Here is a 27,824-nt window from a genome sequence, read left to right on the forward strand (position 1 = left end):
AGCCACACCGATAAATGCACGTTTCTGCCAGTACTTCAAGCACATCTTCACAGTAAAGCACTGACAGGCTTGCATCAGTCCACAAGGAGTGCGATCTGTACCCGTAGCTGGGTTCCCAGGCTTTATCTCAAGCAGTGTGTAAGAAGGTACTCCTCACTACCAGACAACGGAGCCAGGAAAATCCGACTTTTATTTCTTAAATACTGTGAAGGGGGGGGCTGGTCCCCTGGTGAGAAGGCTAGGGGTCATCAGCAAACGCCCGGTGGGCGTTGGGGAAGCGTTGGGGGCTGTAGTTGGGATCTTCCTGCAGTCGTTTCTGGATATCAGACCGGAGCTAGAAAGAAAGCACAAGCAGGGCGAAGGAGCCCTGATTTAGCCCTGAGACCCCAACCAGCGTGAAGACCAACCCTCTGCGAACACTTCCCCCAGCAGCCATGCTGGCGAGCCCAATTAGAGATTGCTGAGCCTTCCCAAATGCCACAGTGAAAACCCTGACGTCAGTCAGCGGGCAGCCCCCACACTACCAGTTCATCTCTGAATACATCCAGGGAAGCAGGAACCTGGCCCAACCCCTCCCAGTAGACCATCCCTATTCTGCTGCAAAGTGGGGGCACCTGCTGCCTGTAGCTCTCCTGAACCTCTGGTGCCTCCAGGTCCCGGCTCAGGCTCTCGGGGCTTGTCAGGGGCCGAGCTCCGGCTGCCTTAGCTGCCCGGCTTACTGCCTCTGAGAGTAGCAGCTGGGGGCCCTCACCCTGCATTGTCTGGGGGACAGGTTGAGAGGGAAAAGGGGATCAACATGAGGCCCAGCGCACCACCCAGTTCACCCTTTCCGTTAGGTAAGCAGTGTCTAACCAGCACAGGGAGCAGCCTGCACGCAGTCCGGACAGCAAAGAAGGCACCAGCAGGTCAACTTGGGATTCGAGCTAGCTATTCTTCAAGGCATGGGCCACCTTAACAGACCCTAACCACTTGGGAGATGACAGGTGAGAACCAGAAGAGCCCGAAAACAGAAAGGTGAAGGCCCATGTGGTCACATGGGCCAATCAGGAACAAGCCTGACTCCCAAATAGGCTTCCTAACTAGATGAAGACTGAACTAGCAAGCAAAGGCCGCTAGCTCAAGGGTACCGGAGAGAGACCTCCTAGCAGAGACCAACCTTGCGTCTCTTGGCAGGCATACCACTGAGGTAGGCATCACTCAGGGGCGGCTGAGGTTTCACCTTCCGCTGGCTCTGAATGTCCTGCTGGATAATAGGGACCCATTCCTGGGGAGGAAAGGGATTAGAAATAATTCCCACAACTTACAGCTCTTTAGCCCACTGGATCACCTCCTGCCACTTACTGGGGGGACTGCGGCTGCCCAAGGTTCTGCATCGGCGGAAGCTCCATCCTGCTCCTCTCGGGAACCTCCTTCAGGAGCAGGGGGTGGACCCCGGGACATAGCTTCTTCTGCTGTTGTTCCAGGAGCTGGGGAAGCATTCTCTCGCTGGAATGGAAGGCAGACGCAGAAGGTCCAGACTTGAAAACCTTTTGCCCCAAAACCCCTTTCTTCCAGCCATCTACCCCCATCCCCTGGCCTCTCAATGGTACCTGAGGCTCAGGGGAAGTTCTCTCTGCTCCCTGAACTTCCATTGGCTCTTCAGGAAGTGCCTGTGAAATTGGTCAAACAAATGAAAGGGGCCGTGGTGGGCAGTGTCAGCCCAGTCTAGCTCTTTCGTTTCCTCACATCCCGACCCCAGAGCCTATCAAGTTCCCTTACCTGGGGGGGATCGCCGACTCTGCGCACATATCTGAGGATGGCATCAGGGCCCACAGGCATGTGCTCCAAGACCACCTGAAGCCTCAGTCCCATCATTGTTGTCAGCCAGCTCACCAGGGACGGGTTCACGCCACGAGACATTCGACGCTGAGAAAAAGAAAGCAGAGTTAGCATACACCTTCAACCTGCTCGTGCAATCTTGCACATCCAGGGCAACAGGTGGAGAGTCAGAGAAGACAATAAAGACCACAGACACAGAACAAAAAAGCCTAAACTTGGGTGTCACTTACAATTCGGCCATTTATAACAGCAGCAAGCTCCATCTGCTGGCCCCCCAAGCAGTGGAGGTTCAGGGCCAAGCACTCAAACAGGCCCTGGTTACACAGCTCCAGCAACCGGGCTCCAAAGCCACTGTCTGCAGGGAGGACATGAGAGGCCCGTGTCTCCGGCAGTCCTGCCCAGCCACCGCACCCGTCCCGGGCTGGGCCCCGCCTCACCTGTGCAGTGCAGGACATGGGCGGCGATGCTATTAAACTGCTCTTGGAGAAACTCTAGGTTTGTCCGGATGATGTCCACACCTGGCTGGACCTGCACCAATGACTGAAACAAGAAACACAAACACCTCCACATCAGGGCCTCAAGGCTCTAGAAGCCAAGGCAGCAGGGAGCCCAGCTTCCCCACGCAAACCTAGACAGGAAGAAAATAAGCAACGGGCACTCACGAAACTCTCCCGCACATACTCCTCCAGCCCGGTGATCAGGGTGTGGGTCGCAATCTGTAGGGAACATGCCAGGTCAGGTTCACCCACAGCCTTCGACAGCCTTAGCCCTGGCCCCCGAAGCCCAAGCTTGAGCGGAAGCCCAGATTTCACCAACAGACAGGACTTCAGCCAGTGTTAAGGAATGGGGTGGAAAGGAGGACCGCTCTTGGGCACCGGGCCTTCGCTTACCCGGATGTTGCTGGGTGTTGGCTCCTGGCCACCCAGGTAGTGCTGGTGGAAGAAAGAGCGAAGCTGCGGCTGCAGCCGCTGCAGTGGCTGGAAGTGGCCGTGCAGAAGCATCACCACGTCCACCATGGAGAAGTTCTGGCACAGGAGGGAGAGCAGAGCTCCAAAGAACCCTAGGGAGAGGGACAGCGTGAGCACCCCCTTCACCTCCTAGCCCAGCCCCACACGCCATCAGCTAACCCCACCTTCCCAGGGGAGAGCGGCCGCTACCTCCCGTGGCTTCTACTTCCCGAGCCTGTAATACCCCATTTTGCTTACCAAGGGCCCCATCAGCCCCAGGCTCAAAGATGTTGCTGGATCCACTGAGGCGCTGGATGAAGGCAGCGATGCTCTCGCTGCTGCCAGCCCGAGCCCCCAAGGAGCCGAGGAGGGAGCTCAGCACCCCCTGCACCACGGAAGTGAAGAACTCTGGCGGCAGGCTCTCGGGACCCAAGCCTCCAGGACTCCCTGCTCCACCAGAAGGGGACCCTGGTTGGGGTGTGCTCTGCTGTTCTGGGGCAGGGGGCGGGGGTGGTGGAGGCGGAGGGGGGGGAGGGGCAGTCTGTGATGCCTGGAACAGAAGACAAAGACCACAGGGTGAAGAACAGAAAACTGCCTCGCAGGCACAGAACAACAGGCCGGGAGAAGAGAGAGCGACAGACTCTGACTTGACTTCAAGTAAAAAACAACTCGTTTATCACTGTGTTCAACGTTTACGGGCATTTTGCCTGCCTGTGCGTCTGTGAAATGTATATGCCTGGTTCCCATGGGGACCAGAGAGCATGCTGCATCGCCTAGAGCTGGAGTTACAGAGGGTTGTGAGCCACCATGTGGGTGCTGAGAATAAACCCAGGTCCTCTGTAAGAGCAGCCAGAGCCAGCTCCGACTGTAACTGTTTTCCCCCCTAGACTGGGTTTCTCTCTGTAGCCTGTCTTGGAACTGGCTCTGTAGAGCAGGCTGGCCCCGAACTCACAGAGAACCACCTGGGTCTACCTCCCTGAGTGATGAGACTAAAGGTGTGGCCACCGTATCTGACCTTCTTAAGCTGGAATGCGGGGGGGGGGGGGGCGCAGACACTCAACAGAGTGCATGACAGCAAACAGCGGCTGCCCCGCTCTGAAGGATGGGTTAGAGCACAATCAGCATTCACCCACTCTCCACCGCGGCATGCGAGCAGCACCCACAAGCTTCCAGGCCCCTCTCCCGCTAATGTCTGCCATATTCTAAGAGCTGGGACTCCGTAGCTACGGAATGGCAACTGGACCACTGCACTACCAGGCTGGGACACAAACGGGCAGAAGGGCAGCCACTCACCTGCAGGAAATCAGTCATGCCTTGGAGAAAAGCAGGAACACCGGGCATTGCCACAGTGATGGTGGGAGAAGCCATGCCAGGCCCGCCAGCCCCTGGCCCTGCAGGCCCTAGCAGGTTCCCCAAGAGCTGAGAGAACTGAAGGTCAGCGGCAGAGGGCTGAGGGGGTGGAGGCTGGGCAGGGCCCCCAGGGGCAGGGCCAGCTGTGGTGGCTGTGTTGGTAGTGCCAGCACTAGCTGAAGCAGTAGCTGGAGCTGGAGCTGGAGCTGGAGCTGGAGCTGGGGCCGGGGCCGGAGCTGGAGCTGGAGCTGGAGCTGGAGCCGGAGCCATTCCTGGAGTCCCCTGAGCTGTCAGGAACCAAAAACAGTACATTTGGACAAAAACCAGATTATAGTTGCCTCATTCTGGTCTTTCCAGCAGGAAAACAAGAACTAAGACATTCTACGAGGACTAGGAGGGACCAGTGAGCAGGATAAGGAGGGTCAACAAGAACAGTGGGACAGATGCCCCTTGCCCCAAAATCTTACTCAGCAGCCCAGGCTAACTTAGAAGTCTATAGTCTATAGTCCAGGATGTCCTTGAACTCAGGTAACCTCCAGTCTCAGCCTGTCAGGCTCTGGGATTACAAGTGTGCACTATCATCCCCAGGGGCAGCTAGAAATACTGAAGTCTGATCTAGGGAAGAACAGGACTCACCCACAAGGACAGGCTGCATAAGAAGTTGTCCCACGAGGCCACTCACCATCTGGGCCAATGAAGTGTTTGTGCCCAGTCCAGTGCCCTGCTGGGGACAGAAGGGCTCAGTCTTGTCCTTCCCACAATTCACCAGGATCTTCTCACAGCTACTTTTCCCAACCCTTGCTCACCAGAGCCCCAGAGACTGGAGGGCCCCCAGGATGGGAAGGCCGAGCCTGTGGAGGAGTGGGCCGGGCAATCACCACCCGAGTTGGCGCTGTTGGGAAGCCAGGCACCTGCTGTCCTGTGGACGGCAAAGAGAGAGAGCTGAGGGTTCAGCCCGTGCCTGGACGAAGACAGCACACCCACGAGCTGGGCCCCGCCTCCCACGAGCTGGGCCCCGCCTCCCGAGCCACCCCTTCCATGTCATTACCTGCGGCCGCGGAGGCAACAGCTGCCACCATGGCCTGATGAGTGATCTGGTGGGCGACGGCGTGCATGAACTCAGGGGGCAGGGAGGGCAGCTGGATGAGGGTGGAGCCTGGGGGGTGGGTCTGATGTAACCTTGAACCTGACCCCTTCAGCCCACCCACTCAGCCCTACCCCTCTCTCTAAGCAGAGCTCTCAGCTCTGATGACCTCATTCTTACCCAGGGTCTGTCCGTGACCAGGAGGTCCTAGGGGACCGGTGGGAGCACTCGGGACACCACCAGGCTGTGCTCCAGAATCTGAGCAGCGAAAACAGACAGAAAATGTCAACATGGCAGGGCCAAGGCATGGCTGCTCCCTCCTGAGATCTCATCTACCCTCTGGGCCTCCAGAAACCCTGCCCTTTACCCCACTGCAACAGAAGGCTGTGTCTCAAGGACAGCGCGCCTCCCTCCTGCTCCTTTCCACACGGCAACTGCAGCGCTGGCCCTCCCGCCCCTGCCGGCACCTCTGGAGGACTGTGCCTAACTCGCCTTGAATGTTCATGTGCATCATGACCACGGGCTCCACGCTCTGGTGGGAAATCCGGATGACCCGGGGGTGGCTGGCAGCGGGTGGTGGAGCTGGCCCCGGTGGGGGAGCTCCTTCGGCTGATGAATCAACAGCGGTAGAAGACGGAGGCAAGGATGAGGCCTGGCCAGAGCCTGGAGTTGCCGCCTCTGCACTGGGAGCCGTTGGAGGCCGAGCCCCATTGCCTGTCATGGTCACAGTAGTCCCCACATTGATCTAGAGAGACGGACAGGCAGACGTGAACGCCCTGAGAGGCACCTCTGGAGACTCGACCTGCTTCCCCACAGGTTTCTTCCCCAGTCCTGCTTTCTGGCCTCCCAGCAGCCGCCTGGGTCACCCTACTCTAGCATGGTCCTCTGTTCCCCTCCACCCAGGCCCCCTGAACCCACCTGAATGGGAATGGCCGCCTGCTGGAGCACCATGGGCGTCGTGTAGTGAGACATGGGCCGCACCACATGCAGGTGCCGTGGCGGTGCACAGGCCAGATTGCAGCGCAGATCAGACAAGGCCACGAACGTGTTGCCCAACAGCCGCAGGCTCTCTCCAACCAAGTTGATCAACCTCTGGTCCTCCTCACGGCCCTCATGCTGTACCCGGGTCAAACCCAGAGAAGCACAAGATTAAGAACAGGGACGATGCCTTCTGAAACTATGCCATGTCCTCTGTCTTTGGAAGCTTCTGCATGGACCAAAGCTTTTGAAAGCAAATTTCAAGTAATTCTATTCAATATAGAGAACAAATTGTCTACAAAACCCAGCAAGGGTTAGGTAACCGCCTGTTATTTTCCACTCTGCACACTTCCTGAATAACTACGGACACACCAGGCACAAAGCCTGCCACCGTCCTCACCCCAGAAGGTCGTATCGAGAAGGGCTCTGAGCTAACTCTGAGGACAGGGGAGGGCCGTCTACAAGTCAACCTGCTGCTTCAAGCTCCGAGAAGGGGAAAAGGCCATCAAGAGGCTCACGTTGTTGTTGTAGTCTGTGGTGGCAGCAGCGCCCAGGACCTCACAGTAGCGCTGCAGGAAGGGCTGAAGACGGCGCTGCAGGCGCTGCAGCTCCTGGAGCACCTCCACATGCTCTGCAGGGGAAGGGTGGCTGTGGGAAGAGCAGGGTGATGAGCTGAGGCTCTCCTCAGAGAACAGAGGGGAGAAAGCAAACTGTTCCATTTCCCAGCACAGTCCTGTGCCCAGGAGGCAAGGAGCTCCAACCAGAGAGGGCCTCCGCCAGCCGCAGCTCCAGAAGCATCTGGTCGCCCTGCATCAGAGACCTAGTCCTTCTGCCGGGCTGCCCGCCCTCACCGCCCTTTGCCCTCCTAACACCACAGCCCTAACGCCCACAGCAGCCACTTTCCTCCCTCATCCTGCCTGGTCCTTGCACTGCACCACGCCCACTCCTCCCGCCAAGTCCCCAAGGGTTCCCTGCATCTCTCACTTGGGTGCATTTGTCTCTGGCGCAGGTGTTGGGCCTGCTGGAGCTGGGCCAGAAGGGGTAAGCTCTGGAGTCTGAGCTGGGGCACGGTCCTCCATCTCCTCTGACTCCATGGGCTCTCGAGGAGGTGCTTCACCTTCCACTGGCTCTGATGTTTGTGAGTTCAAGGCTCCTGCCTCCGAGGCCACAGGTGGTGTCTGCGGGGGTGGCTGACTGGCCTGTGCTGGGGTTCCCCCTCGACACTGAAGGTGGAGGAAGAGTCAGGACAGCAAAGGCAGGGTGAAATTACTGCTGCTGAGGGTTATGCAGAGCAGAGAAGTCAAGAGTAGAGATGCTGCCCCACCCAGACTTCCTGAAGGCAGGGCTGTGCAGTCCTGTGACTAGCAGAAATTAGATGCACAGTAAGCACCTGTAACATTTACAGAGTAAGGACTACGTGTTCCTAACTCCCACAAGGACAGGAAATGGTCACAGGTTGCAGCTATAACAAAACTGATAGCTAGATACCCCAGTACTAAGCAGGACAGTGAAGAATTTTGAAAATTAATTTATTTATTTACTATTTATACATATTTCATTATAGGTGATTATGAACCACCATGTGGTTGCTGGGAATTGAACTCAGGACCTCTAGAAGAGCAGCCAGTGCTCTTAACCTCTGAGCCATATTTCCAGCACCCTAAAAATTTTAAATTTAAAAATAGTGGCATACCATCTGAGGAGCCATCATCTTGGCCAAGCTTTCCACTGTCCCTGTGCAGAGAGGCACAGGACAACAAGACAACACCGTTCCATGAAGGGGACAGGCCACTGTGGCTGTTTTGGTGTGTCTCATCCCTGCCCCCAGAGGCACTGGCATCGTCTCTGCTCCTGTGCCCAAGAAGCTACTGATGATGGCCGGTATTGATGACTGCTACACATAAGCCAGGGGCTGCACTGCCACCCTGGGCAGCTTTGCCAAGGCCACCTTTGATGCTGTCTCCAAGACCTACAGCTACCTGACCCTTGACCTCTGGAAAGAGACTGTTCACCAAGTCTCCTTATCAGGAATTCACTGATCATCTTGTGAAAACCCACACCAGGGTCTCTGTTCAGAGGACCCAGGCTCCAGCTGTGGCTACCAAATAAGGGTTTTTATACAAAAAAATAAAGTGAATTAAATCTGAAAAAAAAAAAAAAATAGTGGCACATGCCTTTAATTCCAGCACTCAGGTGGCAGAGGTAAGAAGATCTCTGTGAGTTCAAGACCAGTTCTACAGATTTATTTCCAAGACTGGGCGGGGGGGGGCACACTACTTCTTTAAATGAAGACTCTACGACATTATCTGGTAAGTCTGAAAGGAACTCTTCAACATCTGGCTTCAGGACTGGCGGCAGCACAGAACAGTGGCACACACCTGTAAGCCACGCTTGAGTAGCTTGTTGCAGGCCGGCTGCAACAAGACAGCCTCACAAGCACACTTTCTCTGCCTAAAAGAACAACTACAGACAAAGCCCCAGACAAGGAAAGCAGATTCCTGCAGCCAACGTGGATGTGGCCAGAAATGCTCCTACTGCAAGGCCAGGAAAGGACACACACGCTCTGGCCCGACGGCCTCGCCCACTCACCTCCATCCGGGACAGCAGGGTCTGTATGTCCCTGATCATGTGCTGGGCCATCACCAGCCGCACCCGGGGCTCACTCTGTAAGACAAGACGGTCATCAGGGCGGGTCTGAGATGAAGTTGTGAGCTCCACAACATACTAACCCAGCCCTCAGGCGTCTCCTTGGCTGGGCCCTCCCCCCCTCATGGCCTCCTCCCCAGACCCCCTTCCCGGCCTCCCAGGCCCCTCATGGCCTCCTCCCCAGACCCCCTCCCCGGCCTCCCCCCTCATGGCCTCCTCCCCAGATCCCCTTCCCGGGCCTCCCCCACTCATGGCCTCCTCCCCAGATCCCCTCCCCGGCCTCCCCCCCTCATGGCCTCCTCCCCAGATCCCCTCCCCGGCCTCCCCCCCTCATGGCCTCTCCCCCAGATCCCCTCCCCGGCCTCCCCCCTCGTGGCCTCCCCCCTCCCCGGCCTCCCCCCTCGTGGCCTCCCCCCTCGTGGCCTCCTCCCAGACCCCTCCCCGGCCTCCCCCCTCGTGGCCTCCTCCCAGACCCCTCCCCGGCCTCCCCCCTCGTGGCCTCCTCCCAGACCCCTCCCCGGCCTCCCCCCTCGTGGCCTCCCCCCCAGACCCCCTCCCCGGCCTCCCCCCTCGTGGCCCCCCCCCCAGACCCCTCCCCGGCCTCCCCCCTCGTGGCCTCCTCCCCAGACCCCCTCCCCGGCCTCCCCCCTCGTGGCCTCCTCCCCAGACCCCCTCCCCGGCCTCCCCCCCTCATGGCCTCCCCCCAGACCCCCTCCCCGGCCTCCCCCCTCGTGGCCTCCTCCCCAGACCCCCTCCCCGGCCTCCCCCCTCGTGGCCTCCCCCCCTCGTGGCCTCCCCGGCCCCCCAGGCCCCTCGTGGCCTCCCCCCTCGTGGCCTCCCCCCTCGTGGCCTCCCCCCTCGTGGCCTCCCCCCTCGTGGCTCCCTCCCCGGCCCCCCCCCTCGTGGCCTCCCCCCTCGTGGCCTCCCACCTCGTGGCTCCCCCCTCGTGGCCCCCCCCTCGTGGCCTCCCCCTCGTGGCCTCCCCCTCGTGGCCCCCCCTCGTGGCCTCCCCCTCGTGGCCTCCCCCTCGTGGCCCCCCCTCGTGGCCTCCCCCCTCGTGGCCCCCCCCCTCGTGGCCTCCCCGGCCTCCCCCCTCGTGGCCTCCCCCCTCGTGGCCTCCCCCCTCGTGGCCCCCCCCCCTCGTGGCCTCCCCGGCCTCCCCCCTCGTGGCCCCCCCTCGTGGCCTCCCCGGCCTCCCCCCCTCGTGGCCCCCCCCTCGTGGCCCCCCCCTCGTGGCCTCCCCCTCGTGGCCTCCCCCTCGTGGCCCCCCCTCGTGGCCTCCCCCTCGTGGCCCCCCCTCGTGGCCTCCCCGGCCTCCCCCCTCGTGGCCTCCCCGGCCTCCCCCCTCGTGGCCTCCCCGGCCTCCCCCCCTCGTGGCCTCCCCCTCGTGGCCCCCCCCCCTCGTGGCCTCCCCGGCCTCCCCCCTCGTGGCCCCCCCTCGTGGCCTCCCCCCTCGTGGCCTCCCCGGCCTCCCCCCTCGTGGCCCCCCCCCTCGTGGCCTCCCCCTCGTGGCCCCCCCGGCCTCCCCCCTCGTGGCCCCCCCCCTCGTGGCCCCCCCCTCGTGGCCTCCCCCCTCGTGGCCCCCCCCCTCGCGGCCCCCCCCCCTCGCGGCCCCCCCCCTCGCGGCCTCCCCCTCGTGGCCCCCCCCCTCGTGGCCCCCCTCGTGGCCCCCCCCCTCGTGGCCCCCCCCTCGTGGCCCCCCCCCTCGTGGCCCCCCTCGTGGCCTCCCCCCTCGTGGCCCCCCCCCCTCGTGGCCTCCCCCCTCGTGGCCCCCCTCGTGGCCTCCCCCCTCGTGGCCCCCCTCGTGGCCCCCCCTCGTGGCCCCCCTCGTGGCCTCCCCCCTCGTGGCCTCCCCCCTCGTGGCCTCCCTCGTGGCCCCCCCTCGTGGCCCCCCTCGTGGCCTCCCCCCTCGTGGCCTCCCCCCTCGCGGCCCCCCCCTCGTGGCCCCCCAGGCCCCTCAGCACCTGAACCGGGGCCTGCTCCATGTTGATGTGAACGTCCACCGCGGAGCCGTCACTCTGGGGAGAGCAGGAAGTTGCTCTGGGAGAAGCCGCAACCTAAGGCCTCCGCGACCCACACTGCCAATTCCTTTCCTGGCCCAACCCCTCTTCCTTGAAAACTGAGGCCAGTACAGGTCAGAGTGTTCCCAAACCCAATGCAATCACTCAGAGCACCCAACTCCCAAGCCTGCTACAGCTGCCATAATCAGAAGCTGCTCTTCCCGACCAAACCCTCCCGCGAGAAACACAGGCTCACAGGAAGATTGAAGGTTCCAACCATGACATAGCTGTTGGCATTCCGGTCATGAACAGAGGCCCCAGGGCCCCGAGTGCCAGAAAGGGATCCCCCACCATGAGCAGCTGAGGCAGACCCTGTCCCAGAAGACACTCCAGAAGGGAGCTGGGTCTGAGGAGGAGCCCGTTCCACCAGGTGAATAACCTTTCCCCCAACATCTGCAGAAAAAAGAGACACACAGCAAAACTTGTAAGCAGGTGAAAGCACGGCCTCTGCAGCAGCCTTCACCTCAGCAGGCCCCTAGCCCCTTACTGTATTCCTGGAGCTTCTTATCATCTTGCAGAACCCGGCCCTGGTAGATGAGCCGTTGTTTCTCGGAAGGGATGCTAACAGAGGCAGCTATATGCTCCTTAAACTCCTTTACATTCATCTGAAAGGAGAGTCAGGCATTGAAATCAGAAAACTAAAGAACGTAAGAACAGAGAGGGATGGCTGACTTTAGGAGCAGAGGTCAAAAATCAGTATCACTAGCCAACTCTATCAATAGGCAGGGATTTACTGAGTCAAGACAAAACAAAACAAAAAAAACAGACAATAGGTGTGGGGGGTGGAAGGGAAGTCACCAATAAGAAAGAAACAAGCAAGCCAGCAAGCGAGGCAAGCTAGGGAAGTGGCTCAGTGGTTAAGAGCTCACCCTGTTCTTAAAAAGGACCTTGGTTCAATGCCAGCACCCACACTGGGCAGCAGCTCACAGCTGCTGGTAAATGCAGCTCTAGAGGACCCAGGGTCTCTAAACTCTATGAGCGTTTGTACTAAGAAGCACATAACCTGCACACAACCAATACATAATCAAGAAGAAAAATAAGTGGGGCATGGTGGAGTGGGCCTCCAGCACTTGAGAGGAAGAGGCAGGTGATCTCTGTGAGGTGGAGGCCAGCCTGGTCTACATAGTGAGTTCCAGGACAGTCACAGCCATGTAGAAAGACTCTGTCTCAGAAAAGAAAAAGAAAAGAGCCAAATAATAAATAAAATAATAATATATCTTACAACAAGGCAAGCCTTTCTCATTCTTCACTTAGTATCTAGAGAGATTGGTGATGCTTTTCTAAATTTAAAACCATAGCAGGAAGGCAGGCTCCGTGGCACACGTCTTTAATCCCATCATCATTCAGGGAGGCAGAGGCAGGCAGATCACTATGAGTGCAAGGCTAGCCTGGGGCCAGCCCGGTCTACAAAGCGACTCTAGGACAGCCAAGGCTACACAGAGAAACCCTGTCTTGAAAAGCCAAAAGCAAAAAAATAAAATTAAATTAAAAAAAAAAAAAAAAGGAGTTCACAGTTCTAATTTTAAAACTAAATACAGGTGGGCACTATGGCACACACCTCTAAGCCCACAGACAGAGGCAGGTGGATCTGATTACCAGGCCATACAAAGCGAGACCCTGATTTAAAGCACAAATGAGAGGCTGGGGAGATGGCTCTGTGGTTGACAAAACTTGCTGCTCTTGTGCAGGTCCAGAACTCAATTCCTAGACCCACAAAGTGGCTTACAGCCATCCGTGACAGAGCAAGGACTATGACTCCCTGACTTCCATAACAAGAGGAAAAGGCCACAGGTTGCAGGATCTCATGTCTTCGCCTTTCTGGGCACCACTAAGCACACATATGGTGCACATGAACACTAGCACACAAAACACTAACACATAAAAGAAAAATAAAATCTGAAAACTGAAAACACCCCTCCCCCCAAAAACCAAAAACAACCATCACCACCAATGCTTAAGTAGTACAGGGCTGGGAACCAAGGCCTGGAAAGATTAACTAAAGAAGAAGGTCAAAAGGGAACACAAGGTTATAGACAGTTCAGGAGTAAGTACTTTGTGCTAAGTCCTAGGTTCAATGCCCAGCAGGACACACACACACAAAATAAGGAAAAAACAACAACAACAACAACAAACCAATGTGACAGCACACACCTGAAACCCTAACCTTGGAAAGCAGAGACAGGAGGATCACGAGCCCAAGACCATCAGTTCTAACACATATTGAACTAAGTAAGACCCTAATCTTAAAAAAGGGGTAAAAACAAGTCAGGTGTGATACACAAACCCACTGTCTTAGCACACATTAGACAATGGAGGCAAAATGGTCAGGAGGTTAAAGCCACCCTGAGCCATGAGATATTGGTGTCCTCACACCAAAAGAGAATGTTCCTAATTAGACAAGGCCCAGAATTAACTATCACATATACCTGTGTGTGGTTTTTAAAATATATGCTTCAGAAAACCAAGAAAATGACTTGCTCATGATTGCGTCTCAAGAATCATGCAGTAAAAAGCAAGGATAATTGTGTTTACACGGCTCTAAGCTCAAGAGACTGAAATTCTGCCTCAGACATTGGCAATTCTACTTAACAGTGTGTGGAAGCAGGTTTCTGGAATTTACAGACGTAGCCTGCGAATGATTTGTTTAAAAAAGAACAAACACACTGTACTTGTCTGAGGTCACTGTGTTGAGTGTCCGGTCCCAAAGGCCAGAGCCATGTGTGTCCCTCTGAGCTGGGGTCTGCCCAGGATAGGCAGAGATTCCTCCATATTTCCCTTCTTCACTGAGTTCCATCAAGGTGAAGACACGCAAAACAAAACCTGCCTCACTCAACAAGAACATCAGATGTCCTATGCGGTAAGGGACAAAGGAGTCACTGACAAGAAAATCAGGCACCAGCCAAAGGGGCGTCATCTCTACAGAGCACTGCTGTCTCACCTGGGCCCCCACAATAAACGTCCGAGTCTGGGAGTCCAGGGTCTTCACCAGTACCTCCAGGCTGGCAGGCTCCTCCATAGCGGTACTGGCACTATCACTCGGCTCCATGGCCGACAGCTCTCTGAGGAAGAAGGGGGGGGGAATGGTTCGCTGTCGCTCGCACTCTAGTTCATACTCCCGGAAGCCTCCCTGGATCCAATCTCCGCCCCAACCCCTTAAAACTTCCCCATACACAAGCACATATATTCATCCTCGCCCTCATTGCCCCGTTTTGACTCGGGGCCACAGGAAGAGAAACACAAAGGGGCAGGAGATCGGCGGCGGCATCGGGAGATGAAGGACGGGAGGTGGGAGGGGCTCCACAATGCCAATCACAATAGGGAGAGCCAGTTGGGCTAGGAATCAGGGAAGCAAGCACGAGACCGACCGGAGACCAGTGTCATCACCGGTCGCGACCGAGCAAGCGCCCGAGGGATCGGGAAATCCTAGGACAACGCGAGCGGGGGGAGGGTCGCGCTGGACTCGGCGAGGAAAGTGGCTCCGCGCACGCGCGCCCACCACAATCGAACCCGCCTAAATCACCACAGACCCCAGGCCGCGGACACTCACGGGAGGCTGGACCGGCTCGCTGACAGCCCCCTCCTTCCGCCTCCGCCTTCCGTCGGTGTTTCAGCGACACGACTCAACCGACACCGGGCCAAACACATACAAACACACATACACGCACATACATACACACACAGCCCACCACCCTCCGCTCCGCCCCCGACGTCCCCACGGTACCGTCACTTCCGGTCTCCCCCAACCAGGCACTAAAGGCCACTTCCGTTTCCCCGATCGTATTTGGGGCTCTCGAGGCGGTACTTCCGGCTTCCCCAGGCTCCCCCCAATTTACTTTTGTGGGGCGCGATGAGAGAGTCCACAGCCCCAAGCAGTGAGTTTCTGGGGGGCGAGACGGGCTGGGGCCGGCCTAGATGGGAGGGAGCCGACCACCCCGAGGAGCCGCCGCCGCCGCCGTCGCCCGGGGGACCGCACTGCGCCTGCGTGAGCCGCGCGACGCGTGCGCACACCTTAAGTGGCTCCCCGCCCCCCCCCCCCCCCCCCGGGCTGGGTGCGTTTGTTCCGTGCGCGCGCCGGGGCGCTGCACGGCCGAGGCAGCTGCCGCGAACGCCTGACGGGAGCGCACGGCGCGGAATGCCGGCCCCTCCGCGAGGAAGCCGCGGACGCCCGTGTGGGGATGGGGGCTTGCATCGAAACGCGGCCACGGTTGGACGGCCGAGAAAACGCTCAGGCACGACCCTGGCCAGCTAACCGCGCTGGTCCTCTCGCCGGCCTGCGCTTCCGGAACTGCTCTTCCCCCTGGACGGTTGGGGGCGTTCCGCGGGCCGAGTTCGAGCCTCCGTCCCGGGCGTGCTAGGCCGCTTGCGTGGTCTGCGGACCCTGGGTGTCTTAATCGGGTTTTGGTTGAGAGCGCCCGAGGCAAGGCCGTGTTTTAGAACATCTAAGCATTCTGGTTTTCTTCTCGACACATTAGGCTTCTAAAAAGTTTTTGTAAAGGGGGCTGGAGAGATGGCTCGGCGGCTAAGAGCACCGACTGCTCGTCCAAAGGTCATGAGTCCAATTGTCGGCGACCGCATGTAAACGGATTCCCTCTTCTGGCAGGTGTAAATGCAGATAGAACACTCATATACATAAAATAAATAAATCCTATAAAAAACAGTTTTGTAAAACAACAACAACAACAAAAAAAAAACCTTGTGCCTTAGGGATCGGATCAAAGGATAAGACTTCAAAAAGGTGGATTGAAAGACCCGGGGAGTTAAGCAGGGTTGGGTGGTTACTGTCTGCCCTCTTCCCCACTCCTAGAATGCCGCACTCAGGAGAGTTCCAGTAGGCCTTGCTTTGTGTCAGCCAGGGAGAGGAAACTTACATACTATCTCACTGTGCTGTCCTGGATTGCCTGGAGCTCAGAATGTTCCCCACCCCATCACCCAGGGCTGGGATTGAAGTGTGGCACCCTGCCAGACTATATTTAAGGGGTTTTGGAGGTGATTTTTGGTTTGGTTTTCGAGACAAGGTTTCTCTGGACTCGGTTTGTAGACAGGCTGGCCTTGAACTCTCAGCGATCCTCCTCCCTCTGCCTCCCTGAGTGCTGGGACTAAAGGCTTGCTCCACCACACCCGGCTTTGTTTTTGTTTTGTTTTGTTTTGAGACAGGGTTTCACCTTGAACCTCTGGTTCTCCTGGAACTCACAAAACTCTACCTGCCTCTGCCTCCTTATGCTGGAATTAGATATCTTAACCCTTCTTTGTAAACACTTTTTTTGGGGGATGGGCGAGGTACCTACCCCAGCACAATGTGGAGATGAGCGGAGAAATATCCCTTCCACCTTGTAGGGACCCGGGGATCAGAGTCAGGGCCTCAGGCTTGGCTTGGCATCTGGCACCCTCACGCGCTGAGCCAATTCCCTAAACCCACATTTTAGCTTTGTTATTATAAAAATTTCACCGGCTTAGGAGGTAGATCAGTTGCCTGGCAAACCCAAGGCCTTAGGTTTGATTCCTTGCCTCCCCCACCACACACACACACCAAATCCTAGCATTACCACAATAGACTATTCATGCCTGTCATCATCCTTTTTCTGATTGTTTCTAAGCAAGATAATATTGTAGCCAAGGGTGGCACGAATGCCAGTCATTCCTCGGATTTCCCAGGACTGAAGACCTGCACCATTATTCCTTTAAATAAATCACAAGCTCCTAGCATGTCTCACTTCTGAGGAGACTTGTTTCTAAAAACAAAAAAAAAGAAACAAAAAAAAAAAAATGGAGTTTATTTTTATATGTTTTTTAAAAGTTGGAGTTTATATTTTTTAATAATTTTATTTTATGTGCATTGGTGTGAGGGTGTCAGACCACCTGGAACTACTTATGGACAGTTGTGAGCTGCCATGTGGGTGCTGGGAGTTGAACCCAGGTCCCTTGGAAGAGCAGACAGCACTCTTAACCACTGAGCCATCTCCCCAGCCCTTAATGTTTTTTTTTTTTTTTAAGATTTGTTTATTTAGTATGTATATAGTGTTCTGCCTGCATGCTAAAAGAGGGCATCAGATCTCATTATAGATGATGGTTGTGAGCCACCACGTGAGGTTGCTGGGAATTGAACTCAGGACCTTTATTAAGGGCAGCCAGTGCTCTTAACCTTTGAGCCATCTCTCCAGCACCCCAGCCCCCTTATTTTTATATATGTTTAATCATGGCCTTAAGGCAGGGAGACAGGCACTCAGGAAAAGGACACAGGTACTGGCTTCTCAAGAGCGTCACCAGACAGAATTTTTTGAGACAGCTCATAATTTATGTAACTAAGCCCCGCCTCTCACTGCATTGCCAGCTCCACAAAGCACCATGCAGTGACTGTTGACATTGCATTCAGATCTTGACAATCTATTATTTAAAAATTATTACCAGCAAATGCAGTGTGCGCTTTGCAGATAGGGGATATTTATTTCTGACTTGGTGTTCATGTGATCTCATTTACTCCTCTGAAACTAAAAAGTTGCACATGGGGCTGGAGAGTTGGCTCAGAGGTTAAGAGCACTGGCTGCTCTGCCAAAGGTTCTGAGTTCAATTCCCAGCACCCACATGGTGGCTCACAGCCATCTAAGGTGAGATCTGGTGCCTTCCTCTGCTGTGCAGGTAGACATGCAGGCAGAGCACTGCTTACATAATAAATAGACAAAGAGTTGCACATTCCACAGATGGAAAAAAAAAAGAGAGAGAGAGATAACAGTTAAATCAATTGTCCCAGGAGCCTGGGAGTGTGGGTCATTGCTGCCACTGAGCCTGCCTGGCCTGCATGAGGCTCTGGGTTTGATCCCCAGCATCAGGAGAAAAAAACCTTTCCCAAGTCTACCAAGTAGATGTGTTCCCACAGCCAATCGTCAAGTTAGGATTTCAGCCTGTGGGCAACACTAGTGTTAATGCTTTTTAACCATTAGAGTCTAATAGAATGTCCTCACTAGTGAGCTGGGCATAGTGGCGCACACCGGTGATCCCAGCACTCTGGGAGCAAAGGCGGGCAGAGCTCCATGAGTTCAAGGCCAGCCTGGTCTACAAGCAAGTACAGGACAACCAAGAATGTCTTCACTATTATTGAAGTCTGAGTAAACACGTGACTGAGTCCACGTGTCGGTGAGCTTTTCCGTGGTGTGTTCTTACTGCTCCCTACAGTGAGCTCAAAAGAGGAATCCAGCCTGGCGAAGCGGAGCACGCCTTCAATCCCAGCACTCCGAAGGCAAAGACAGGCAGAGCTCTGTGAGTCCAAGTTCAGCCTGGTCTACATAGTGAATTTCAGGACAACCAGAGCTACACAATGAAACCCTGTACTAAACCAAAAAGAAAGAAATCCACCTTGCCCCAACAACTGGCTGGTGCCTGTTCTAACACCTATCAGCTTGTAATGCAATGGGTTGTTTGCAAAGCTGTTTTTCCATTTAAAAAAAAAAAAAAAGTCCCCCTGGATTAGCTAGTTCCTGGCAAACAACGGAAATCCCAATATTTGCCAGGTGAATGAATGAAAGACCTAATCCAGTCACTTCAGCGCTGCATAACGCAGCACAGTCCCATCTCAGATACAGTCAGGAAGACATCTACTGCAGGGCTCAGCTCTCCTCCTAAGGCCTCAGAGCCACTGGACGTGCCAGGGTCTACTGTAGGGTAGTTCCATCTGAAGAGGGTGAGGAAGGCCCCAACAGTGTAGCTGATCCAGGCTTGGGTTGGAAAACAAGGTTGGAGTTACTTATTAGCAGGTTCAAGGGTCAAGGGTCGAGGCGGGGGGTGGGGGGCTGGAAGCAGAGTGGACCGAGTGGGCGGCAGAGATCAGCCAAGGCAGCCGTCCCCTCACCCCGAGCACCAGCTCTCTCCTCCTGAGATGTTCCACCAAGTTTGGGCAGCTCTGCTCTACCTCTATGGCCTTCTCTTTAACTCCACGTACCAGTGCCCTGAGCATGGCCACCTGACAGCGCTGGGAGTGGACGAGACGCAGGTACGGGCTGAGGCCCACAGGGAGAGTCTGAGGTAGAAGCTGAAAGTCTTGGGTGGGTAGCTCAGGATGACCAGAAGGCATGCTGGGAAGGGAGGGAGGCAGAGGTTGTGTGGAAGGCAAAAGGTGAAAGTCACCGGTGGCTCCTCGTTACAAACGAGCAGGGCCGCCGAAGCCTCTACCCTGTGCCTTGCTTGAGTGATGGGGTCTCGGGTGGATTTTGTGATGCAGCGATACGTAACTCATCCTTTTGCTCCCTTCCTGCCGCTCCAGTCCCCAGAGCCCCACCTGGGCCTGTGGTACTTTATTGCGGGAGCAGCCCCCACCAAAGAAGAGCTGGCCACGTTTGACTCGGTAGACAATATTGTCTTCAACATGGCCGCCGGCCCTGCCCCAAGGCAGCTCCAGCTTCGGGCTGCTGTCCGAACGTGAGTGTGAGAACACCCCTGGGCATGTTCTCTGCCCGAACCGTGAGCAGTCACCCCACCCAGAGCCGGGCTCCCACCCACTTTGCCCACTCAAGCTGACCGCTTTACAGGTCACTTTCTGGAGGCAGAGCAGGGCCTAGCTATCTCTTGGCAGCTTGAAACCCAAAGAGCGAGGGTGTGGGAAAGAGTAAGATGGGATAAACGAAGGCTGGTGCTGTGTGGTTCGGATGACGCCCCATCTTTCTGCCTTGCCCCACCACCTCTGCAGGAAAAATGGGGTCTGTGTGCCCCGGAAATGGATGTACCGCTTGACTGAAGGGCAAGGAAACACAGAACTCAGAACTGAAGGTTGGTTCCCACCGGCCCTCCCCTTCCCTGTTTTCCCTGAGCTGTTCCCCTCATAATTGAGGGCTGAGCCTGGGGCCTCTCGAATGCCAGGGAAACATGTCATATTCCCAGGCCCTTTCTAAGCTTTTTGTTTTTGAGACAGCGTTTCACTGGGGTGCCTGATGGTTGCTGAATGTAAAACCCTCCTGCCTCAGCCTCCTGGGATCACTTCCTGGGATGACTGCTTGGATCTGTCTCTATGATCCTCTCTTGATCCTGACAGGCCGCCCTGACATGAAAACAGACCTCTTCTCCAGCTCATGTCCAGGAGGGATCATGCTGAAAGAGACGGGCCAGGGTTACCAGCGCTTTCTCCTCTACAGTGAGTGGGGGACAGGGCAGGAAGTGCCCAAGGGAACTGGAAGGCTGAAGAGCCTCGCCTGCTGGGGCCCTGGAATGCCCTCCCAGAACAGGTCTTTTGGGATGTGGGAGGGCGCCAGTGAGAAGCAGGAACACTGACTGGCCTGGCTGCTCCCTGTCCTTCCAGACCGATCGCCACACCCTTCGGAGAGGTGTGTGGAGGAATTCCAGTCTCTGACCTCCTGCTTGGACTTCAAAGTCTTCTTAGTGACTCCCAGGAATCAAGGTAAGGGGTTGAAGTCTCCCAGTAGAGGGCTGGGGTGACTAGGTCTCCTGTGGAGATTGTAAGGAGCTCTGTGCACCGTCAGCAGAGGCCAGGGCCAAAGCTAGGCATCCGAACAGGTACCCTGACCCCACTAATTCTTCTGGGCTATGATGCCACCAGAAGGACTTGGCTAAGAGCTGTGGAGTCACTTGTGGAGACCAGCAGGGGCTCTGGGAGTCTCTGAGAGGCTTTTGGCCCACACTTGTAATGTCAGCACTCCGGGGCAGAGGCAGAGGAATCGCCACAGCTCTGAAGGCAGCCTCTCAGAAATTAAAATGAAAAGAGGGAAAAGATAGGTTTCTGATCTGCAGCAGTGTCTCAAGCTCCCTCACTCGGTGACCCTTTAACAGTTTCTCACGTTTCGGCAACTCCCAACCATGAAAGTATTTTGTTGCTTCCTCATAACTGTTAATTTTGCTGCTTTTATGAATTGTAATGTAAACATCTGATATGCAACTTTTGTGAGAGGGTCCTTTGACCCCTCAGAGGGGTCATGACCCACAGGTTGAGAAGCATGGCTTTAGACAAGAGGGAGGAGAGGCCCAGATCCAGAGAGGAGGCGACTCTTACCCCGACTCCCTGGACTTCCATCCCATCCTCTCCCTCTCTCCCTCCTCCCACCACAGAGGCCTGCCAGCTGTCCAGCGAGTGACCAGACCCACGGTGGGAGCTGAGCCTGGAGGGGGAGCTGGGGACCCTCACCCCGCCCACGGATAATAAAGATGATTTTCCAGTCCTCATCGTCTGGGTTTTGTCTGTAGGCATCAAAGTTGTTTCTCCCTCCTGAAGAATGAAACCTCTACCACCTAGCGATCCCCCCACCCCACCCACACACACACACGGTGTTCGGCACCAGGAAGGACACTGAGCGGCACCTCTCACATTGTACTGGTATATTTAGGATTTAGTGTGGCACATTTATTGCTGAGTGAGCAAATCCCTAGGCCGAGTGGAGATGGCAGGCGCTGTGATAACCTCCACTGCCCGTTAGAACCGCCAGCCCTTCCGAGCTGGTCCTCCGGCCAGTAGGGCCCGCACCACCCATGTCTTCTGGGTCCCATGGAGTATCAGACCCTCCTGGCAAGTGTTACAACCCCTGTAGCCCCTTCTAGAATCCCAGCTCCTCCTACCTCACAGCCCCACTCTCTTCCAGATGGCTCTGGTCCTTGAGCCCAAGGGACAGACGCCATGGATCTCCCGTCACCTCTTAGTGCAGAGATCTCTGTCCTGCTTCTGGCCTAGTCCACCCCTGGGGTTGGAAAGGACCCTCTGGCCTTCATTCTCTACCATCGCTTTTCTTGTCTTTGCTTTTGAAAAGTGGAGGTGAAAATTTTAAGAACTGGTGGATAGATGTAAAAGCAAGAAATAACCATAGCTGGTGACTCCAGGGTGATGCCCACTGTCCATCACTGGACACCCTAAGCAGCCCCTCGCTTGTATGACAGGGGCCCCTGGGCCTTTGTGCTCCTGAGTCTCCCTCCCCATCCCTGAGGTCACTGTGCTTACAATCGGGTTTCCCCACCTTCCTCCTAAAGGCCACACCACTATCTTCACCCTTTGCCCCCGCCTCACCCAGTCACAGCACCCTTCCCGGACCTTCCCTCTGTTCCTCGGTCTCCCTCCCCTGCCCCTCACTCTCCCAGCCAGCGGCCTCCTCATCCTCGGCAGGTTCTCGGAGGCTGACAGCCAGCACCAGGGCCTGCAAGAGGCCAAAGAGGCAGGCAAAGTGCAGGGGGTGGGCAGTGAGCAGGCTCAGCACAGCATGGAGCCCGTGCAGGGCAGCCAGGAAACACAGCAGCCCGTGCAGCCAGAGGCCCACAGGTCCTCGAAGGCCCAGGGCATCCAAGACAGCTCGAAGGGGCCGGGAGCACAGAGCCAGCAGGGCGGAGGCCAGGAGCTCCAGCAGGTGCAGGGTCAGGTTGGTAGAGATCTGCAGATACTCCTCTGGGTCCCGCAGGTGATGTGAGGGGGCCCCTGGCTCGCCCCGCAGCCAACGCCACAGCTTCTGCCGTCGACCAGCTTTCTCCAGTGGGGCTTCTGGTCCAGCGCTGTCTAGTCTCCCTTGAGGGGACATTTCAGGGTTCTCCATGCCACCTGAATCCACAGGGTCCCATTCCGGTTTGGGAATGGCTCCTCCAGTGTCCAGTCTTGCAGGCTCTTGAACGCTAGAGACAGTCTTGTCCCGCCTGAGCCTGAGGGAATCCGTTCTTTTGCTCCCCAGCTGATCCTTTCTGGACTCTGAAGAGGTCCTAGGGGTCTTCTGTATCCCTGAATCCTTGCTCTTCAGAGGCCCCACATCTCCCATTGACTCTGGGGCACTGTCCCAGTCGCTCCCTGAATTCTCGGGGGAGCTGTCCACCCATCTGGGTTCTGGGGCAGGCGAGTCAACCTTTGCTGATTTCCTGCGGCCCCAAGGTCGAGGTAGCCAGCCACCAAGCCGTCGAAGGAACATGACTGGGTGTAGAATGAGCTCCCCGAATCTGCGACCACCTCCTGACTCTGCTTAAGCCCCTCAGGATCGCCTCAGAAGCCAGAATCTGTTGCGGTTCAGAATAGGTGTCTGCTTGGTGGGACCCTCCTCGGAATTCAGAGAGGCCTCACGCAGCAGCCCCAAGTATGGTAAATGGCCTGCTTCCTTGTCAGTTCAGGGGCAAAGAAATCCATTTGCCTCCCCACACACTAAAAGACTCGAAGGGCCTGACAAGGCCAGGGTCACCCCCACAATGTTCTGTGTTTTCAGAGTTCTTCCCCAGCAGTCGGCACCCCGATTTTCACTCACCGAGGCCACACCCCGAGGTGTCCCACAAAGGGGAGGGGTGGTGCTCCATCCAAGCAGGAAGGAAGGTGGCCCAGGGTCCTTCGGTCCTAAAGTTGAGGAGCCTTAAAGCGCTGCTGCCCAAGGGAGCTCAAAGAACAGGAAGCCTCTGTTGAGAGGAAGACGGGATGGAAGTGTCCAGCCAACTCCAGTTCGTTACATGCATCCCTTAACTTGGGAAGCGATCGTTCCACAAAGTGGCCCCACTGTCCCGTGAGGGCGCAGCTGAGACGCGGCCTCCGCAAGGTCAGAACAGAGATGTCCTTGGAGATCGCAGTCGCGAGGCTCAGCGCCGGCCTACCTGGGGACCCAGGCGCCGGGTGTTCCGCACGGCGGGTGGCTCTGGGGCCCAGCGTCCGGGGAGCGGCCTCCTGGAGCCCTGGAGCCCGGAAGCAGCTGTACCGGCCGCGAGGAACCGGCGGGGGCGGAGCCCCGCACCTCGTGAGGCGGACCGACCGAACGACCTCCCCCGCAGCCTCCGCGATCCACTAGCGCAGGCGTAGAGAGAGGACCACCAAAGCCAGAACCTGAATACAAGCCCGAGGCTGGGCTTCCCCATCCAGGGCCTTCCACCTTGGACTCTGATTCGCCAGCAGCTCTTGGTCTTTATTTTGGGTGTCTTTCTTTCGGTTTTTGAGACAGGGTTTCTCTGTGTAGCCTTGGCTGTCCGGGAACCAGCCCTGCTAGACCAGGCTGGCCACGAACTCTGAAAGCTTCTTGCCTTCTTGGCTGGGACTAAAGCGTTTGCCACCACCGCCCGGCTTTGTTTTTAAAGACAGCCATCCTATCCGTGTAGCTCAGGAAAGGCCTGGATATGTATAGCCCAGGCTGGCTCTGCTGCTTTTGCAATGCCGGGCTCCTGGCTGCCCTGCAGTTCTGCACTCCCCATCATTTCCCACCTAAGACTGGATGTAATTCTGGTCCAGAAAGGTAAATAACAGGAGCCGCTGACTTAAGCAGCAGCCCTTTGCCCTTCCAGATAGATACTTGAAAGCTTTCGCGTTCCTAGCACTCTGTATGAGCATCCTGGAGTGGAGGTGCCAAGTAGGAAAGAGAAATGTAGAAAAACACAACATGCTGCCTGGTTCTCAGGGCATGAAATGGAGTCTTAGGACCAGGATGCAACTCTCCGTAAGCAGACACGGAGCCCCAGGCTGCATCCCCCTTACTGCAACAAAACCCAGTGTGGTGGTGCACATGCCTGTAATCTTAGTGCTCCAGAGGCAGTTGGGTCTCTGGGTTCGAGGCCAGCCTGGTCTACATAGCGAGAAACTGTGTCTCAAAACAGAAGAAGGAAATCATCTTAAATTTCGTATCTGGGAGGTCGGAACTCTGGTGCCAGCTAAGATGGCACACTGGTTGGATGACGTTAGGTCACCCTGGCCAATCAGCCGGACTTGCTGGTGGGTTTTGACATCCCTCTCACAGGGGTCACATGCAACCACAGCTGGCCTCCTCACACAGTTCAGAAATCAAGGGTTTGTGGTGTCTGTTTTCAGCACATAGCAAACTTACTTTAAGACACACATCACTGAACTGACTGGAATGGCCAAGAGACCCAGGAAGAGGAGTGTATTGCAGAGCTGGGGCAATTCCCTGCTGGGGGGGTTGAAGGAGCAGGAGGAGCGCAGCCAGCGGGGCGGGAATTCTGTGTGTGTGTGTGTGGGGGGTTGAAGGAGCAGGAGGAGCGCAGCCAGCGGGGCTGGGATTCTGTGCCACCTGCAGCTTGTCCTTTCGGCTCAGGTGAGAGTTCATGTGACTCTCAGATCTGCTCCAGTTCCCTGCTACATCATGTAGGACAGTAAAGAAGCCACAATGAAGGACGTTTATTCATCAGCCTTTTCTCTAAGAGCACAGCCCAACAGCCAAGGCCGGAGGGTCTGGAGGTCCAAGTGGTCTAGGTGCGGCGGTGACAGGCCAGGGCCAGGCTGCCCAGTCAGAAGTCAAGGTTCATGTAGAGTCTCAGGTCCCGCTCCCAGGCTCTGTCCTTCTCTGCTCGCTTTCTGTTCTCCCTCTGACTCAGGGTGGAGACGCGAGGCACCCTCTCTCTCCCGGACACCGCGCGGGTGTCCCCGGCCGGGAAGTGTGTGACTCGTGGCTGGGGCGTGCATCTGTAGCCCAACCCTTCCTGGTCCCTCTTGAGGACGGTGGGAATAGGATTGGCACGGCCTTCGCCCCGGGGTCCTAGCCCCATCCCTGGTTCCCAGCCACCCCTCAGCAGCAGCCTGAAGCCAGGGCTGGAGGCGGGCACCCCAAGGGCAAGGCTGGAGGGCTGGGGACTCCTTGACAAGGACAGCAGGTGAGCTGTAGATGTTCGGTGGTTAGCGTCCTCAAAGTGGGCACCGCAGTCCTCACAGAACTGGGCTAAGCGGGGAGGCCTGCGGAAAAAGAGAGGTCACCGGGACGAGGAGAGACCACGAGGACCCCAGGGCCTTCCCAGTATGAGGCAAGTACTCTACCACCACGCTACACCAGCCCCTCTCCGCTTGTCCAGAAGGGACTATCTGCAGACTGTTGGGTGGGCCTCCCGCTCTGGGGAATGGTGGGCAGAATACAACGAAGACGGCATGAGCTAAGGCTCCCTCCTCACCGGCTTGGGCTCTCGGAGCTCCTTGTCTCTCCGTGACTCTCTCTGACCACGCGAGCCACCTCAGGGAAGCCTGCCTCTTCAGCCAGCTGAGCAGCATCTCTGCCTCCCAGCTCACACACCCCTACCCAGGCAGCCCCGCGGCCCAGAAGGTAGCGCACAGCAGCCTCCTGGCCCGCTCGGGCAGCGCACATCAAGGGTGTCCACCAGAAGGCATCGCGGGCGTTGATGTTCCCGCCAGCTCCCCCTGCCTCCCGGGGCTCCAGCAGCCGTCGGAGTTCTGTCAGATCCCCATTCTGGGCTGCCAGCAGGATGCACTGCGTCCTCTTGTCTTCATCCTCAAGGGGTCCTCCTGGTCTCGAGACGCCTGCTGCCACCCTTCTCCTCTTCCTCGCCCTCTCCCTCACAGGTTCAGGCCTCTGGGGCTTACAGGAAGTGCTCTCCTCATCCGCGATCAGCCCCTCATAGAAAGCCCGGGCTGCAGCCCCGTCCAGGGCAGGCTCTGGCCTCTCACACTGTGACTGGCGCTGCCCATCCTTCCAGAGGTCGCTGTTGCCAGTGGCTGGAGTAAACGTGATGAGGGGGGGTCTGGACATGGCTTTGGGGAGACGGAGGAAATGAAGACTGGGCAAAGGATGTGGCGAGCAACCCAAGCTTTCAGGCAGCCACTGTGGTGATGACCAGCACCACCTCCAGGGGCCTGCTGGGGTGAGAAAGCAGCCTAGAACGAACACAGGCCTCCCACCCCAAAACTGACCTCACAACCTAAGATTCTGCAGAACCCTGGAATACCAGACCCTGCCCTCGATGTTAACAGAAGTTCATGAGGGCACCGTAGACACAGCTGTGTGGAATGCTTGCCTCAAATTTGGGAGGCTGGGTACTATCTCTAATATAGGAGAGAAACAATATTCTACCAGACAGCTGTCTAGGGGTCCTGCATTACACGCCCACCTCCCTACAAACAAAAAACAGCAGGCTCTCTCCAAAAACAGTTTTCCATCCTGTAACACATACCGTTAGGAAATATCAGCTCCACCTTTCAGATCTTGCTCGATCTTAATTAGGGGTCTCCTTTTCCCAGATAAAAAACAGGCGTGACATTATTCCCAGAGGTTTTGGGAGGGGAGGGGAAGGTGTCGCACTGTCACTTCCGTACCACAAAATGGCGCTCTTGTAACCTGTAAGAGTTGACACAACCAAATAGCCATAAGGACGCATGCTCAGCAGCAGCAGCAGCAGCAGCAGCAGCAACACCACCACCACCAAACCCCACAAGCTTCAGTTTCCCGCGCTGGAACCTTTCCAAGAATCCACATAAAGCTTCGCGTGCCCGGACAGCGTGAGGACCCGGGGTGACCTGCCGGTTGGGGTCTTGCTTTTACATAACGCCCCCACAATGCCCTTCGCTACCGTAGACGTGGTGCCTCCCGCTGCAAGCTCCTTTCCCGGGAGGAAAAGGAGGCCTTCCTGGGAGGCCACGCTCTGCGTTAGGAAAGGTCCCGGGCCAAACAGGGAGACTGTGGCATGCTGAGGAGCTGGGAGATGAAATAACAGCCCGGTGCCCCTCTCCACTACCCTGAGCAGGTTTCGGAGAACACACTTAGGGCCCGCAGCAGAACGCCCCACTCAAGCCCTGAGGAAATGGGCAAGTACAAAGAGGCGAGAGGCAGAATGGTTGGAGCCACCTCAGGTTAGCGCGCAGGGCAGCCTAGCGCAGCCCAGGCACACCCGACTTAGGTTCCTCACCACCGAGCCACGCCTCTACGCCTGCCTGAGCCCGAGCGAACTCTGCTGCGGGCCTGACAGGAGGACCGGGATCCGGTGGGTTGGCCTGGGACGGGGTCAGTCCCCGGGGCGGCAGGGAAGACCGAAGCGGAGCGATGAGGGAGCGCAGCAGGGACGAGCAGGACCGCCGACGCCAGCCCCGCAGCCCGCTGAGCCTGATGAGCATTAGACTATATTTCCCAGGCTTCCTGGTCAGGAAGACGCTGTACTCGGCTTCCGCTTCCGGTGGTTCCTCCGTTCGCCCCGCCCCCGGGAGGCTGCCGCTATGGCTTCGCGACCCCAGAGTCGTGCGCGGGGCCTCCTGGGATTGGTAGTTCATCTTCCCTTCAGTTC

At 56.9% G+C, this 27,824-nt stretch overlaps 4 protein-coding genes across 15 annotated transcripts; 1 reads left to right on the top strand and 3 right to left on the bottom strand.

Annotated features, from left to right (window-relative positions):
* Nucleotides 1–171: 171 nt before the first annotated feature.
* Nucleotides 172–14,864, bottom strand: Bag6 (BAG cochaperone 6). Of its 10 annotated transcripts, none has more exons than XM_021655854.2 (26): nt 14,605–14,864; nt 13,822–13,942; nt 11,371–11,488; nt 11,080–11,276; nt 10,788–10,841; nt 8,767–8,841; nt 7,162–7,400; nt 6,696–6,825; nt 6,118–6,315; nt 5,692–5,944; nt 5,380–5,457; nt 5,164–5,271; nt 4,922–5,034; nt 4,752–4,839; nt 4,059–4,402; nt 3,024–3,315; nt 2,709–2,878; nt 2,481–2,534; nt 2,256–2,358; nt 2,049–2,173; nt 1,759–1,905; nt 1,590–1,649; nt 1,342–1,485; nt 1,157–1,264; nt 615–761; nt 172–334 (listed from the first exon to the last, which is right to left on the bottom strand). In XM_021655854.2, the coding sequence occupies exons 2-26, from the start codon at nt 13,927–13,929 to the stop codon at nt 239–241; spliced, it is 3,549 nt and encodes a 1,182-aa protein (XP_021511529.1). In that variant the 5' UTR covers nt 13,930–13,942; nt 14,605–14,864; the 3' UTR covers nt 172–238. The 10 variants fall into 10 exon arrangements, with proteins under 10 accessions (XP_021511529.1, XP_021511526.1, XP_021511525.1 ...); XM_021655851.2 differs by lacking the exon at nt 14,605–14,864 and adding an exon at nt 14,431–14,596 and having other exon boundaries at nt 4,752–4,836; XM_021655850.2 differs by lacking the exon at nt 14,605–14,864 and adding an exon at nt 14,431–14,596.
* Nucleotides 14,865–18,640: 3,776 nt separating this feature from the next.
* On the top strand, nt 18,641–21,037 carry Apom (apolipoprotein M). Its single transcript, XM_021655896.2, has 6 exons — nt 18,641–18,864; nt 19,135–19,289; nt 19,558–19,637; nt 19,900–19,998; nt 20,164–20,262; nt 20,928–21,037. Exons 1-6 carry the CDS (start codon nt 18,751–18,753, stop codon nt 20,951–20,953), a joined length of 573 nt encoding a protein of 190 aa, XP_021511571.1. The 5' UTR covers nt 18,641–18,750; the 3' UTR covers nt 20,954–21,037.
* A 142-nt stretch (nt 21,038–21,179) lies between these two features.
* C16H6orf47 (chromosome 16 C6orf47 homolog) lies at nt 21,180–23,859 on the bottom strand. Its single transcript, XM_021655832.2, has one exon. The coding sequence runs from the start codon at nt 22,751–22,753 to the stop codon at nt 21,878–21,880; it is 876 nt and encodes a 291-aa protein (XP_021511507.1). The 5' UTR covers nt 22,754–23,859; the 3' UTR covers nt 21,180–21,877.
* A 1,068-nt stretch (nt 23,860–24,927) lies between these two features.
* Gpank1 (G-patch domain and ankyrin repeats 1) lies at nt 24,928–27,695 on the bottom strand. Of its 3 annotated transcripts, none has more exons than XM_060369034.1 (4): nt 27,453–27,695; nt 26,721–26,884; nt 25,707–26,301; nt 24,928–25,494 (listed from the first exon to the last, which is right to left on the bottom strand). In XM_060369034.1, the coding sequence occupies exons 3-4, from the start codon at nt 26,297–26,299 to the stop codon at nt 25,053–25,055; spliced, it is 1,035 nt and encodes a 344-aa protein (XP_060225017.1). In that variant the 5' UTR covers nt 26,300–26,301; nt 26,721–26,884; nt 27,453–27,695; the 3' UTR covers nt 24,928–25,052. The 3 variants fall into 3 exon arrangements, with proteins under 3 accessions (XP_060225017.1, XP_060225019.1, XP_060225020.1); XM_060369036.1 differs by having other exon boundaries at nt 25,707–26,403; XM_060369037.1 differs by having other exon boundaries at nt 25,707–26,406.
* Nucleotides 27,696–27,824: the final 129 nt, after the last annotated feature.

This window comes from Meriones unguiculatus, chromosome 16 (assembly GCF_030254825.1).
Source record: "Meriones unguiculatus strain TT.TT164.6M chromosome 16, Bangor_MerUng_6.1, whole genome shotgun sequence".
Lineage (NCBI taxonomy): Eukaryota > Metazoa > Chordata > Mammalia > Rodentia > Muridae > Meriones > Meriones unguiculatus.